Raw genomic sequence first — 15,860 nt, 5'->3', positions numbered from 1 at the left:
TGACAGCCTGTCATTGCCCAAATTCTAATCATCACTCTTGTCGTGCCTGAAGAAAACCAGACGGACTAGGGCAGGACAAACACATCCCACATAGCAGTTTAGAAATACTCTGATTCAGGATCGATCATCCCAAGGAGGTTGATCATCCCAAGGAGGTTAAAGAATCACTCTTTCTTTAACCTCCTTGATCATCCTAACAAACCAGCATTCTTTAAAATTGATGCCATCAATGGCTCAGTTTCTATCTGTGAATGAAGATTCATGAACTTGTTCATTACCGGAGAGAAAGTACATTGACTGCTTGTTCTGATCAACTTGAAGACAGACCTGGTGGTTTCAAAATCTTCGTCTTTCGGGTCCGCACAATCAGCTGTTTGCAGGTCACAGGTCAATCGGCAAATATGTGGTCGCATGTTCTCCTCTCAGCATTACAAAACGAATAGGCGTTTTGAAATGCAATACAATATGATAGAACTTTACAAAGAACTTTACAGCAAAGATATTAGAATAAATAAATGTATATCAAAATTTTAGACACCTTATGATTAATCAAAGAATAACATATTTTGTGAGATACAGCAATTTAGAATCTGCGTGTAACAATGAAAATCTGTTTGTACCTTGCGATTTGGCGGGACTTCCGTGTTGGGTGTCGGTGGTTAGATAATGTAGACATCAACATTATATAAGTGTTCTAGGTTGATAACCGGTGAACCTTTCTGATCTGGCAACATGGGCCTTGGGAGGAAAATACTTACAGGTTAGTTGTGTTCTGTATATGGGTGATGGGCCGGCCAGTCGAGAAAACGTGGGAGACGGTGCGGTGAGGGAGGGGGGCGTGGCGTGGCGTGGCTGCCGTGTGAGCGGGCTTTTATTCAAGTTTATCGAGCCCTGATGGACATGAATTTCTTGCTTATTGTGGTTTGAAATCCAGATGGCAGCTGGGGATTCATTCCTTTGACCCTGTGAACCAAAGATCACAAACCACCAGACCTGGCAGTGAGACGACGCAGTAGACGTGAGATATTAGCTCAAGGAGTCACGGCTACACCAGACCGTACTCTGACACAACGAGGTGATGAAGTTTGAAAGTGTTTCCAGTGTGTTTAACTTAATATTGTCTTTGACGTGATAGGTGGGGCAGTGATGCTGTGTACAGGAGCGGCGTATGTCGTCTGGGATATCGCCAAGAAGAGAAAGTCCAACACTCACACAAACAGGTCACTACTGGACCAGTACATGAGCTACAGGGTCTTCAGTATCGTGGGCAGGTAGGTCCTTCTTATTTGCTTGTGGTACTTTAAACTCGCATGTTTTCGCCTGTTGGTTTGTCAATATTTGTTTGTTGTTTGACAGCTACACTATTGAAGTTATTGAGTTTTTGCATTAGTTTGCTATGGAAGAAGTGATAAATTGTCCAGATGAAAATTTAGGAGTCACCTGGAAGATTGTGGTCTATACATGCCGCTAGCAGGTCTTGTAGCACAATAATCTACAGGACCACCAACAATATGGGAAAATTGGTTTGTCCTGTAGGCATATGAGGAGAAAACTTGAGCGTGACTGTGAGAATGCAGCAGCAGTGCAGGAGGAGGTCCTGCTGCAGAGGCTGAGGGAACATGCTGACACAGAGTACGGCAGGACCTACAGGTTTGCAGACGTCACGTCACGGGAAGACTACCGAAGCTCACATCCTCTCACAAGGTAGGGAAAGAACTGGGTCTTTTAGATTGATTTAGGAGTGTTGGATATTTTTTTAAAATAAAAGTATTGTAGAACTTAGAAGAGTTGTTTTGAAAATAGAAATACCTCAAGATGATTTCTGGTAAGTTTTGATAACAATTACAGCAACAACATGTAATACAGTGGTAGCCACTTAATCGCACCTCGGATAAATGCACACTTCGGGTAATTGCACGGAATCCCCAAATCCCAAACCGTTTCCCATTCACTCCATTGTTAGTGACTTCGCTTATCTGCACGACACAAAAACCCCAACGCCGGATAATTGCACAAAAATTTGTCAAACATCGTCGACAAATTGACTGAAAATGCGTGCTAAAAATCGTCAGACACGGTACAAATAAACCGATAATGGCCTTTGTGAAGTCGCTATACTGACAACATGTATGAAATTGTTATTGGGATCAAAAGAAAGCGATATTGTCGGGTCGGCACCATGAAGAGACGCCCGCCCGCTAAAGGTCGTCAAAGCCGGCATTACGATTTGGCAGAGAATTTGCTATGACATACTCAATAACAAATGTTCTCTATCTGTCCATTGTCTAATAACATAATTAGGATCGCGGGGAAATACTTCTTGGCAGCCAGTTGGAAACCACACAGCGACTACAGACGGCCTTCGGCGGTGCAGTGCTTTAGTTTCGTGATCTGGAAGCTACTTGACGTATAGTCGTATACAGTAACTTACTTTTAGCTTCGATTTCAAGTGCATTACAGTACGATGTTTTGAAGACATGTATATATAACGTCCGGAGCGCAACAGGTACAGTACTACTGTAACACGTAAATAAACGGTGCGTTGTACTACCTCCCATACCACCTCTCGCCCATGGTGATGCGGTCCAAATGACCAACTCCGCATTATCGCACACGCCGGATAATTGCACGAAATTCGCTGGCAAATTGGGTGTGCAATTAAGCGGCTTCCACTGTATTGATATTCTAGGCAAGAAAGGCTCATTTAGCATTTACTGTCTCAGCTTTACTATGCCACTGTTCCTAGTTGTTTGGACATGTTCAAACTGTCACAACATGATTTTAGAAACTTACCTTCCTGTTAAACATGTATGTTTTGCAGGTATGAGCACTATCGAGAGTATGTAGACCGAATGATTGCAGGAGAAGAAATGGTCCTGACTGCCTTCAAACCCATAGTGTTTGGCACAACTTCAGGGACCTCTGGAAAGTATAGCATCATTCCCATGGGTCAGAAGCAGAGGGTCAACTTCTTTCTCCAAGGAGTCACCGTCGCTCTCAGCTGTATGTTGGAAGGATTCCCAGAATCAGACAATCTCCAGAAGGACTTGAAGATTTTCCACATGCCACACTTTAGAGAATCTGCAGCTGGAATCCCTATCGGACCGAACTCCTCATCCCCGGCAAATTCTCAGGCGATGTTGAATTTGTACTCAACTCCCAAACCGGGGTTCGACATCATGTCAGAGCGTGAGGCACTGTATGTGCACCTTCTGTTTGCTCTGAAAGACAGAAATTTGGGCATCATCGAGGCAAATTTCTCCTTCCGTGTTCATACAGCCCTTGTGATGATGGAAGCTTGCTGGGAGCAGCTTGTCACTGACATTGAAAAGGGCTACGTTGACCCAAACCTCGACATACAAGATGACATTCGAGCTGAGCTGAACCAACTCCTGAAACCAGATCTGGGCAGAGCACAGGAGTTGAGGGAAGAGTTTCAGAAGGGATTTGACGGGATTGTGAGGAGGGTTTGGCCCTTCATGGGTCTGATTTTGGCCACTGATACAGGATCCTTCGACCTGTACAGACAGAAACTAAAGAGCCATTACTGCAAAGGGATCCCCATGTACTCACCAATTTATGGTGCCACAGAAGGTAAGGCTATGTATTTTTTTTAATGAGTTTACTTTCCTTGTAATATTCTTTGCTCATCAATTTTTAATCGTTGTTAAGAAGTAATCATACATTGCCTACTGTAAACCATTTGTTTATGATACCTTGACTTCTTTAGGTCTGGTTGGGGTGAATATCTGGCCCAAAGATGAAGATCGGCACTACATCCTCTGTCCACGCTCCATGGTTTTTGAACTCATTCCTGTGGACAGGTCTGATCAGGACCAGCCAGATACAGTATGGTTGGAACAAGCTCAGGTGGGCAACTTTTTTACTCATGTAGAAAACAAAACAGCTCATATGATTTGAGGGCACGATGGGCAGTTTATATATGTCATGGCCATGGTTGTTCATTTCAATGGCATTGCTGTTAGGTTTTTAATGTTGCAATATTTCCTTTTGCAGGTAGGGGGCATATATGAGTTGGTGATCACCAATGCAGGTGGCCTGTACAGGTACAGGTTTGGGGATGTGGTGAAGGTAGTGGGGTTCTACCACAAGTGCCCTGTTATCCAGTTCATGTACAGGTGAGTTTAAAAAATGGGGTATTTTTTTAACCTCCTTGCTCTGTTGTATTGTATGCTGAGCTTTGATGACAAATTCCATTGAGGCCAAAGACTTGACAACTACTCTTTTTTTCAGACAAGGCCAGATGCTGAATGTGCGAGGAGAGAAGACGTCAGAAGACATGTTTTATCAGGCTTTGAAGTCAGCTAAAACAGCCTGGACAGACACTGGTGTACATCTGGTCGACTACTGCTGTGCTGAGAGTGTGCTGGTACCAGAAGGTACTAATGCTATTATCATACAATAACAGTCTTTCTTCACTATGTTAAGATCTATATGAAGACTGCTTGGCCACAGGCTTTTAGCTAGGATTTTATTATAAAGGGTCCAAATTTCTTAGTGAGTCGCAGTAAATGATATAGGCGGGACCATTGTAGTGGGGTCCGGGGGCATCCACTTTCCATGGTGCAGAGTTTTAGAGAACTTTAAGTTAAAATGGTGCATTCAAAGATATCCTGAGGGGCAAAATTACTGTCAGTGAGGTCACAGTAGAGAACTGAGACCACAAGTGACCTAGTGGCATCCATGGTCAATCAGAATTTCATGCTTGTCAGAGGATCTGCTCCCCAGTGTAAGGGCATCTAGTGTGTCCAATTTCTTGTTATTTTAAGAAAAGTGCCCAAATGATGCCTGAACCAATGCCTGGCTAAAAGCTTGCTTGGAAAACCTTCTGCTTACATACCCTGTGTCATGCACCCACAGCACCCACACCCTACTGACCAATACGTTCTGTACTACAGGTCAGGCGAACCCACTGCCATATTATGTCGTGTTTCTGGAGCTGCAGAATGAGGTGAAAGGTCAAGAAAAGCAATATGCTCAGCAGGTAACAGTGATGGAACATTGTAACTATGGATTATTGTTTATTTATCTATTTGTTTAGATGGCAATTGAAGGCAGCCAAGGTCTCACAACTAGCCGAGGCTATTATAAAGAGCTGGCTATTGTTCTGTTGTTAAAAGCCGTAGCTCCTTAAATGTTTTGAATAGAGCTACAGAAATGCAGGTTATCTCTGTCCTTGGTGCTGAAGAGTTAAGCCATTCCATTTCTCTGCTTTTGATGCAATCTGTCAGTCTTTTACATCGCTCTTTGCTACAATTTGCATAATTGTTTTGTTTGTTTGAGTGTGTGTATGTGTTTCTGAGTGGATTGTAATGGAATTTGGTATGTGGGTAGCTGTTGTAAACACGGAGGTCAAGGTCCATATTTTTGGCCACTGATGGCTGCCCTTGGTACTGCAGCAGATCTTTTTTCTTTTCTTTTGTCCTGGACATATTCTTGTATTCTAAAAGATTGATTTTCACTTGGTTTTTCAAATCTAACTTGAGCATGCACAGTTTTATGATACCAAATACTAGCAGTGCATGATTTTCTATACCTGATGATGATTGATCTTTTTTCCAGCTTGAGGACTGCCTAAGAAAGACAGCCTACATGTACGATCGCTGTCGGACCCAGGGGAGCATAGGCCCTCTTGTGGTGCATCTTATGCCAGAAGGTGAGAAAATACAATGTGCCCATTTACACCACCTGTTCTCCCACCACAGAAGTCCATCTACATGTAGATATTACCAGTGAATGTTTTCTGTATACTGGTTTATTGTAGGGGAGGTTTATATTGACAAGTACAAGTTTTGAAGTTTCAGCATCAGTTCTTACTAGTATTATTAGTCAATAGTCCTTGACTCCAAGGAAGGGCGGAGGGTGCAAGACCTAGGGGACGTCCACGACGGACTTGGACTAGTGATTTGAAAGAATGGTCAGGACAAACAGTCCACTATCTGGCAACCTTGGCTGAGGACAGACAAAGGTGGAAAACTTATGTTGATGGATGTGCTGCCCCTACGGCCGGTGAGGCTATGGGACTGGTGAGGTGAGGTGAGGAGTCCTTGACTAGAAACATGTTAGAAAAAATGTGGAAGATAAATAGCTGTGCTTTGCAAACACTATCAATACATTCTATATTTGAGGTACATTGATGTAATATGTATTTTGTAGGCTGTTTCTCAGAGTACCGTCAGCATCTCCTGTCCAACACCATGGCGGGATCTAACCAGCTGAAGGTGCCTCGGGTCATGAAGAGGAAGACTGATGTGGACTTCATGATGGACAGATTGAAAGAGTAGTGTGATTAGCAGTGGGTGGTCTGTTAACAGCAAAAATCATTATCATGACATAGGGCAATCCTTTGGAAGTTTTCATTCTACTCTGATGTTCTGTCAAGAGTTAAACTTTTCAGTCTTTTTTTTGAAGTTGATGCATGTTGAGTTCCAACTTGAAAATGATTCTGAATAAATTAGTTTTGACCATGGTGCTGAATGCATCATCAGCACCTTTTTGTCTGGCATTGTGATTCAAACTGCAGAAGAGAAATTGTCAATGGCAATGTGGGCATGCTGACACTATTTGATAACTGAGGTGCATGATATGCCTTTTCCATATATTTAAGTCCACAACTAGACAACTAAGTTGAGAACACATTAATGTCATTGACGATCAACCAATATTGTAAACTTTAATGTATTCACAATAATACAGTCCAATGCATTTATCAATGTCCATAGCAGTTCAACAATGTTATTCCCAACTCTGTGCACACTATATATGTTCACCCAGAATATCTTTACATTTGTATTGACATTTTAGTAAACATTGATCCCAGTATATGGCAAATAGCAGTTATTCAAGCAATTGGATATGATTTTGCAGTTACTTCAGTTGCTTGAGTAACTGCTAGTTGGTATATCTTATTACCTGGGTGTCCCAAAGAGAAATTATCATAATATCATCCCTTTTATTTCATCCAAAGTTAATTTTTCTAAGAGAAAAGAGACGTTGAATCAATTTGGCATAAGATGTTCATCAGATGTGAATCTTTTCACATGATAAAACTGCTGTCAAGGACAGTTTACATGTGATATTGATATTTTTTGTGATAGAAAATAAGATATAATACAGTAGCACAGGCAATTTCACATGAACATCACACATTCACAATAGGGGCTTCCTCATATCCATGTACAATCTATTATCATCTCATATTCTTATACAGTTCTTATCTACCTACAAAGAGAAAGAAGAGGTAGACATTAAAAAGAGAAAGTAAGCAAAGAAAATTCTCCTTTGTTGGAATAGTGTAGAGAGAACAATGGTTTTCATTGTAAAGTTCCACTAGTCCTCTCTCCTATTGTTAATCAGGCTTGTATATGTACATGTTAAGTTAAAACACTACCACTTCCACATAATTACTAGTACTTTGTAACGAAAATGGAAGAAACATCTATACTGTGAACAAATGGAACAAAAAAAATCCACAACATGATAAAAAGTGTGAAGTCTTTTGTGAAATCAGGGTTTCCAGCATCGTATTTGCCACTTATATGTACACAGAAAATGGTGCAAGTTGGATGATTTAAAGATAATTTTTCTGCTGTTATTGAGAAAAATAAAATCTTGGAAGCACAAGGTATGGTATTGTGGGAAAACGTTTTACCTGTTGCGTCAGAAGTTCTCACAAACCTATTATAACTGCTTGAATATGCAATATCTCATTGTGCATAGCTGTTTAGGAGCAGAGAGAACATATCCATACCTTTTGGATCAAAGCTATTGTATCAATAATTCATCATAGATGCATATTAAAAGAAGGCATTTTCATAATGTCTACTTTCTTTCTTCTCAGCATATTTGAAGCAGTAACTTTGCACCTATGTATCAAATTTTCAGGCAATAATGATTCAAGTTGATACTGCATCTGTAGCAAGCTAAAAGGCACATGCAGTGACTTTCACAGTGTATCTATTGGCATTCATTGTGCCAATAATTACTGTATGTGAAGGATACTAGTGTTGTTCAGACTATCTATTGTACCAGAACTGAGACTGCTTTTATTATATGATACTAATGTACCAGCATGAAGCAGGGTAATTGATTTGTGTTGCTGAAATTGCTAATTCATTGTCACTAGAGTAAACAAATTCAATGATTCACAAATATAAAATCCACATAGCATTTGTTGGATGAAATGCAAAATTCTAAGCTCTTGTGTGATATCTGGCGAGGAAGTGACATTCCTACCTACATGGCTTGTTCTGTAAAATAACTAAAAGTTGTCCACAATTTAAGAATTAACAAAGCTAGTTCATGATATTAGAAGTGTTAGGGCTGTAAAACAATCTGTCAATATCTATAAGCTATTCAACAGAAGCAAAAGAAAACAATAACTTTACATAAGACTGTTAAGAAAACTCATTTGAGAGTATATGACACGACATCCACTTGTACATACAATACAAATGTACTAACAAAATATCTAATGTTCAACTCTCCAAGTATAAGATAGCATGAAAAAATGTACAAGATCAGAGACCATTCAGTGGGACTGTACAACATTAACTGATCCTGTGGGCATGTACACAGGAATGGGACACTGCTTCCATCCCTCACATATGGTGCAAGAGACTACTATCACTATTAGAGGTTAAGAGATAGAAGGGGATAGAAAAGTATGGAATGCAAAGAAGTAATGTATGTGCACCTCCGCTGTGGTGAACATGGGCGGCTCAGAGAAGGATGAAGAACAGCTGAAAGTTCAGAATCAGAGATGTTTGCAGAGTTTGGTCAGTATTGCAGAAATATCTGTCAACACAATATTTAGTTCAAGATGTTGTTTAGGTTCACAGAGTCTGTGCTTCCCTACGTATGGGAGGTTTCTTGCCTCGATAGGCAAATCCTTTGTGGAAAGCAGTTGCACAGAATGACACCACCTAAACAGACAAACACAAACATTTCTTACCAACGTTTGCACTCAAGATACTGATCCAGGGGGATATAGTGGTTGCTTAGCTATTTACAATGAACATTCTTTGCAGTCACATTTGTAATATCTTTTGGTTGAAGCAATTATACAAGCCTTGCCAAAATAGTCTTCCTGTGTAACATGATCTAGCTTGTAAGTTCACATAACTAGTACTGTGTTATAATTCAATATTCTAAACATCATACTACATCTGCAGTATAATATGTAGACTACGATCCTTCTGAAGTTCGGTAGCTCTCTTGTCGCGCCTCCTTGGTCTTGCTGAGTGCCACAGTCCTGTCGATGTCCAGGCGGGTGTACACCGTGCTGGAAGTTCGCTGTGGGAGGGGGGAGGATCGTGGGGAAGGCTTCTTGGCTTTCTCCATCATGTCTGGAGAGGAAGACATCTCCAAATCCAGATACTCTACTTTGTCCTTTTTCTTTGCCTTGGCAGCCTTTGTGAGAAAAAGAAACATATCATGACAATCAGAACAAAACCCTAATACAGTAAAATCATCTGACTCAAGAAATGACTTTGACTTTGACAATGTTGTCAAATACATGTGTACCACGTCTTTCCAACTGTATTTTAGCTATAAGGGCAGCATGTACACTGTAGGTACATGATGTGAATGGATTTTTTCCAGGCTATCACAGTGGTGAGTTTATTCCTGTCAACATTCAATTCATTGTGCAAAGAAAGACTCTAAGAAGAACTTTGGTACAGTCTCTTAATACATGTATATACACACCTCTTGTGCTGCTTTGCCTATACCCTCCATGGGGTGGTAGATCTGTGGCAGAAGAGCAGAGCCACTCCCAGTTTTGTGGATTTCATAGTCCTCAGAATCTGAAGAGTCTGTGTCTTCTGTGTCAGCAGAGTCTTTTGGCTGTGGTGGTTTATATCTGTGGAATACAACAAAACTGTAGTTCAATTGTGACATTTCTTCATGAATGTTTCCTAAATACGTGAGTGTTGTCTGGGAACTTGTCCCCAGTACATCTGTGTGTCAAAATAACACTTTGTGAATTTGAAATTTGCTTCACACACATAGGCACACAGACATACTAACACACATATGCAAACACACATATGCAAACACACACACACACACACACACACACACACACACACACACACACACACACACACACACACACACACACACAAACGCACACACAGAGTTACACATGAAGTTGTTATGTGTAAGGTTCCTTACCCATTGGAGCCATGTACTGAGAAGCTCTTTGTGATAGGTGACTTGATAGGGAAGACTCCATATGTATCCTCTTCTGTAAAGTTACTGGTACCACTCAGGTCCAGGGGTGGAGGGATGTTAGCTTTTCCTGAAAGAAAGAATTAACAAAAACATGGTGAAATTGGAGACTGGTAACAGAACAGTAAGACCATCTTGTCTAGCTTCTAGCAAGTTGAGATTCTTTGCGTTACAACATCGTTGTGGTTAGTACATGTCTCCGTGGCCAAGCGGTTTAAGCAACCTTGCTGCTTGGCCATCTGGATCCAATTCCATGGATCTGTGGGCCTGAGTTTGATCCCCAGGGTCAGCTGTAAGGGACATGTTGTAAGGGACTGCTTGCGTCTTTCGGAGGAGACGTTAAACAGAGGTCCCGGCCTAAAACGGAACCATTACTACCTGGCCTGACGAACTCCATGACGAGCTTTACTTTACCTGGTCTCCCATCTGATCTTCTTGAACCGGGCTTGAGGTCCCTTCTGATTGGAGGAGGCAGGTCAGCTGGTTTCTTCTCAGGGGTCGCAGATGGTGCTGGTGCTGGGCCAGGGGTGACCTCTACAAGAGGTGGTGGGGAGGGGATTCCGTCCACGACACCCATGAACATGTAGAAGTCATCAGTGTATCCTTCCGCCATGCCTTTCGGTCCAGATGCCATGGAGGTGTAGACGTTGTCAGGGCTAGTTTCACTGCAACAGAACAGGAGTAAAAAAGTATGACTTAACGCATCGATTTCTGTTAACACAACAAATCTGATGCACTAGTGCTAGGCTTATGATAGGATGTTTTGTGACAGGATTTACCTTGCTTTAGATACAGCCATGGCAATGTAGTTCTCATCCTGGGTGATCTCAGATGTCGCTGCATTGATGTAATGATGCTGCTTTGCCGTCCTTGGAACAGGAGGAGGGGGCTCTTCTGCCTCGGGAGCACTCTTTAGCTTCCTGGGAAAGTCATAAAAATCGTCTAGCCCGGGGGGCGGGATTGGATCACTGAGGGAAACAGATTCCAAACTTTTCTTTGACAAACTCGGTGGGACAGAGTACGTGTCCTCAAAGCTAGGCGGTGGGGTGGGGGGCACATTGGGACTTCCGGTCAGGTCGGTGATGGACTTGTTTTTAGGTGGTCGTGGAGGCGGAATGAGATCGTTTGCCGACAGACTGGGGTACGTGCCATTCAGAGGCCGGGAGTTCCCTGATGAGGGGTTGTCCTCTCCCATGCTGATAGGGACCTGGTAGATCTCCTGAGCACTGGAGGGTTGGGACTGTCGTCTGCACAAGGCCTCTCGGGGAGGGGGGGTGTCGTAGGTGTCGTCGCGAGAAGTCAGTCTGTTCAGGGAAGGGTGACTCTTTGAGCTGACACGAGATGGCGGGATGTCATAGTTCTCTTGAGACTCTCTTCTCTGCAGCATGCGTTTGTTGTTGCCAGACTCGCTAAGGGAGCTGCTGTTCCTCCTTGGGGGTATATCATAGGTTCATCCATGGATCCCGAGTTCCTGTGGCGAATCCCAGTACCCATGGTGGGCGGTATGTCGTATGTCTCATCAAAGGAGCCGACCTTACCGTCATCCGACAGCACAGATTTGAAGAAATTTTCACTCAGTGAATCCGAGAGTCTGTCAAAGTCCTCATCATTGTCTACAACATCATCATCTTCAAAAGAGTTCTGAAGTCCTGACCCACTTCTGTTTCTTATGGGTATTGGTAGTTGCTAGACTGAGTTCATTCTCATCATCTGGGTTGCAGTGGGAACTTGATAGTCCTGTGCAAAGTCTATCCCCATATTCGATGGAGCCATGTTTGCAGATGGCAGTGTATTGTACTCTTCGCCTGTGCTGGAATGTGTAGACAATTGGGTGGCGAGTTTGCGATGTGGAACAGTGTCATACATATCCTGCTGTGACGACCATGACGACTGATTAGAAAGTTGGGTGCTAATTTTAGTTGGAGGAACCACATCGTAGACGTCGCCCTGCTGCGACCCAACAGACATTTGGTTGGTCAGTCTTCGCGCCGGGACCATATCATACGCCTCTCCCCCGTCCGTGGAGACTGAAGACGCTTGTCTCGCAGGTCTGGGAGGTGGAACAAGGTCGTAATTTTCTTCTGGGTTGGAGCAGAGGGAAATCTGGGTCACTGGTCTCGGAGGTGGAACAACACTGTAGACATCCAGGTTGTCCGCATTGCCGTTGGTCATGGCTTTGGCTGGCTTGGAGTGGGGGAGGACATTGTACTCTGTGGGGGGTAGGGGTGGGGGCATGTCGGGGAAGCTGTCTCTCTTGCGAGACTCCGTCCTGGCACTTCTTGGAGATTGCTTAGCAGGTGACCTGACATCCCTGGAAGACAGATTCAGTTCAAGGTTCAGGATTTGCTCATTGACATTTTTTTGCAGGTACCAATTTACAAACGTGCAAAAATGAACAATATTGCACTTGAAGAATGTTGCACAGTGATGTTACTATAATTTGCATGCATGTTTTCCAGAATGGTGTGGTATGTACACTTCTAAACTCATTCCAGTGTATTAGGTTTATTTCAAGGTTAAGTATCTAGTAAATTCTGTAACACGGTATGTCTGTTTCCATGGAAAGAAACTTTCTAAAAAGAACCAATGAAAAAGAATTTTCATTTAAGCTTCACACTTCTGTCATTTTTACTGCTCTCTCTCTCACACTCACTCACTCACTCACTATCTCTGTTTTCTTAACACTTTGCAGCTTCACTGTTACCTGTTTTCAGGATCTCCAGTAGTGCACTCAGTCAGGGGAAAGTACTGCTCCCCGTTATCTACTGGTGGCATCACTGGTGGCTGCTTCAGGGTCCGAGGGGTGGGCTTGGGTCTGGGCGAGCCTGCTGACCCATTCTGGTGGGACAGTTTGGACCTGGGAGACCCTGAGAGATAATCAGTTAGGCTTTTGTCAGTACAGATCAGAAACGTCCTTGTCATCTGTTAATACATGGAATGGACCCTAGACATAGTTAACAATAAATGTGTATACACATGTAGGCTACATAACAGAGGATAAGTGTAAGGAGAGGTTTAAAAGACAAAGTCCCTGTAGAAACTGTATACAAGATAACCATTACAAAGGTGGTGTACAAAATGGTGGGGTTCCTCTCTTCTTTATCTTTGTATCTTGACTTTAAAAAAAAAATACAGACCTTTACCTGTCTGTGGGCTAGCCCTGCTGGCCTGTCTGGGAGAGCCCCTGGCACTAGATGACGACCCAGAATGAACGCTGGCAGGAGACCCCCGGCTGACGGAGGGTGAGGAGGTGACGGGTTTGGGGGGCCTGGGGGGTGGGGCCTCCACTGAGGACTGCGAACTAGACAGGTTACCAGTATCTGCAAAACAAGACAAACATCAGGTGAATCATGATCTTATGCCTTCATACATACATTTATTGGTTACTATTGGACTCATTTTGTGACATTTTAGGTATATTTTCTCATTTTTATTCTTTGTAACTTGACGTAATTCTATCCAAAACCCGAAGTTTGAGATGGCGGGTTATCCGATTCTGCGACGTCTTAAACAATAGAATGAATGGCAAATGGTTTGGGATTTCGTAATTCTGTTCAATTAACCAAATTATCCAAAAAAGCGTAATACAAATAATTGGAATCCACTGTATATGCTATGATCTACCGACCCAATGAAATTATTTTCAGAAATCAATGAATCTGTAAATTCTTTCACAACTTTACTGACCCAAAAATTGGACACGAAAGGTGCTTATAACTTTGTAATTTGATGAATTGAATTCAGTTGACTTTGGCATTATTGAACTACTTGCAGTACAAGTCTTAAGCAATAGGGGGTGCTTTAAAGCCTTCTGAAGAAAAGACCAATGTTTTACAGTGGTGTCATGACTCTTGCCTGAAGTCATTTCCAACACAATCAGGCTAGGAATGCTGCTATTCAGGCAAGAATGCCACCTGCGCCCAGGTGAACCCAGATTGACATGGAGACAGGATGACAAAACCACAACTTCCACCAGTTTTGCCCTATGGGGGGTCAATCAACCAGACAGGAAATATAGCCCTAACTACAGTTTATACCACCCACTACCTAATAGTATGTGTTTGCTCCTGTTGTGCATTTCCCATGTATGGTTTATACTATTACAGACACAATATGCATATCCTACTACTTACACAAAATAACTTCCACTAGTATCTAAATTCTACATGTATTAGTCTTACTCTTAGCCATTCTCAATATTTTTCTACCTCTTAGTCTTACAAATTGTACCTGTATTAAACTACTGGTATCTGAACAGCAAAGATTTACTTGTTACGTGATATGAAGGACCTGGAAATATCATGAACAAACGACTGAATACATGTATCTCATAATTGATGCAACTTACTTCTTTCTAGATTATGTGTTCCTTTTTTTCTTGTGACATTTACATTTTGTTCTTTAACTTCCTTATGCAATATTTTCCTTGTAAAATGTTATCGAATAGTCATTGTGAAAACTATTCAATCTGCAGATCTACCAGTATGTCATATGTTCAGTTGTTTAGATGACATCTGCCTGAGTGTAAAGCCAGCAGCATTTATGCAGTTTCTGCGCCTTTCTTTGCATAAACTACATCCTGGGACTTGGAGTAAACATCACTCTGAAGGGGAAGGAAGCCCAAAGGGTCAGGATGTTGTGTAAACTGTTGCACTTACCCTTAAGTATGGAGTAGAATTATTTACGACTAGCTTTTGTGCCATGGCGTTTGCTTGTTTGGAAGTAAGGCTCCAGAGTAAAAACAACCAGCGATTGCGCCTGAACCATATATTTGTCTAACGTACAAATTGCATTGAAAAGTGATCCAGAAGAAGTCCCCTAATTGGCCTAAAGCTAAAATTAGGACCGACAAAGTTCTCTTAAGCTGTTCATGCACAACTAATATAGGGTGACATACCATTTCTAATATCCTGATTTGAAACTGTGATTTTAGAAAATGTTGATCATGCCAGATCTTACATGCAAAAGAATGCTAACATGTACACATTCCAAATCTATAGAATTAGGAACTGTAACCTTATGGTGTACATAGATATATCATCTGGAGAACTTGACACAATGTAACATGTACATGCCCACACAGGCCATGGAAAATCACTTGGTCAGGGTTAAACATTGGCACAGTTGAGGAAAAACAGGGGTGGCTACAAGGTACTCTGTCCTGTTAACAAGAAGAGACAGGTCAGCAAATCTAGATCAAGCGTTATTCCAAGCAGATGAGAGGGGAGAAGGAAAACTGTCATAACACTTTGATATGAAAATGGGAAAGTAACATATCAGTATGTTAGCAAATTTGATTTTTTGTTCAAAATAACAAAATACAAAGATTTTGAAAGCAGCTAGATCTTATACAGTCAATACTATATAGTATAGTTTAAAAATATGTTCTAACTCTGACAAGTAGTATATATGTATGATTTGCAACATGACTTGCTCTACTACAATACTGAACTAATCATTTGTTTCATAACACATACAGTACGTCCAAGCACTGAATTGAAGACAGATGTGCCCTTCTTTCTCCCCAGTTTCACCCCAGCCTTGACTCAAGTGGCACAGCCCAATAAGTACCATGTCACTTGTGATGACATCGTGCGATAAAGCAC

The 15,860-nt window shown here is 42.0% G+C and overlaps 3 protein-coding genes across 4 annotated transcripts in view; 1 reads left to right on the top strand and 2 right to left on the bottom strand.

Annotated features, from left to right (window-relative positions):
* Positions 1-596: 596 nt before the first annotated feature.
* LOC118419060 (GH3 domain-containing protein-like) lies at positions 597-7,476 on the top strand. The gene is made up of 10 exons (XM_035825328.1): positions 597-760; positions 1,136-1,271; positions 1,537-1,704; positions 2,822-3,594; positions 3,731-3,870; positions 4,018-4,139; positions 4,255-4,400; positions 4,920-5,005; positions 5,584-5,677; positions 6,178-7,476. Exons 1-10 carry the CDS (start codon positions 733-735, stop codon positions 6,303-6,305), a joined length of 1,821 nt encoding a protein of 606 aa, XP_035681221.1. The 5' UTR covers positions 597-732; the 3' UTR covers positions 6,306-7,476.
* A 692-nt stretch (positions 7,477-8,168) lies between these two features.
* On the bottom strand, positions 8,169-11,679 carry LOC118419061 (GRB2-associated-binding protein 1-like). Its single transcript, XM_035825329.1, has 5 exons — positions 11,034-11,679; positions 10,669-10,919; positions 10,198-10,324; positions 9,730-9,883; positions 8,169-9,432 (listed from the first exon to the last, which is right to left on the bottom strand). Exons 1-5 carry the CDS (start codon positions 11,639-11,641, stop codon positions 9,208-9,210), a joined length of 1,365 nt encoding a protein of 454 aa, XP_035681222.1. The 5' UTR covers positions 11,642-11,679; the 3' UTR covers positions 8,169-9,207.
* Positions 11,680-11,898: 219 nt separating this feature from the next.
* Positions 11,899-15,860, bottom strand: part of LOC118419063 (GRB2-associated-binding protein 1-like) — a 20,851-nt gene continuing 16,889 nt past the window's right edge. The window contains exons 3-5 of one of the 2 annotated variants that reach the window (XM_035825330.1): positions 13,392-13,574; positions 12,959-13,121; positions 11,899-12,565 (exon numbers count right to left, since the gene is read on the bottom strand). In XM_035825330.1, the coding sequence (XP_035681223.1) occupies positions 11,941-12,565; positions 12,959-13,121; positions 13,392-13,574 (971 nt within the window). In that variant the 3' untranslated portion in view covers positions 11,899-11,940. The remainder of the gene's footprint in view (positions 12,566-12,958; positions 13,122-13,391; positions 13,575-15,860) is intronic. The other variant, XM_035825331.1, reaches the window with a different exon arrangement.

The sequence above is a fragment of the Branchiostoma floridae genome, chromosome 7, assembly GCF_000003815.2.
Source record: "Branchiostoma floridae strain S238N-H82 chromosome 7, Bfl_VNyyK, whole genome shotgun sequence".
Lineage (NCBI taxonomy): Eukaryota > Metazoa > Chordata > Leptocardii > Amphioxiformes > Branchiostomatidae > Branchiostoma > Branchiostoma floridae.
The sequence above is the reverse complement of the archived record's forward strand: the minus strand, read 5'-3'. Positions and strand labels throughout refer to the sequence as shown.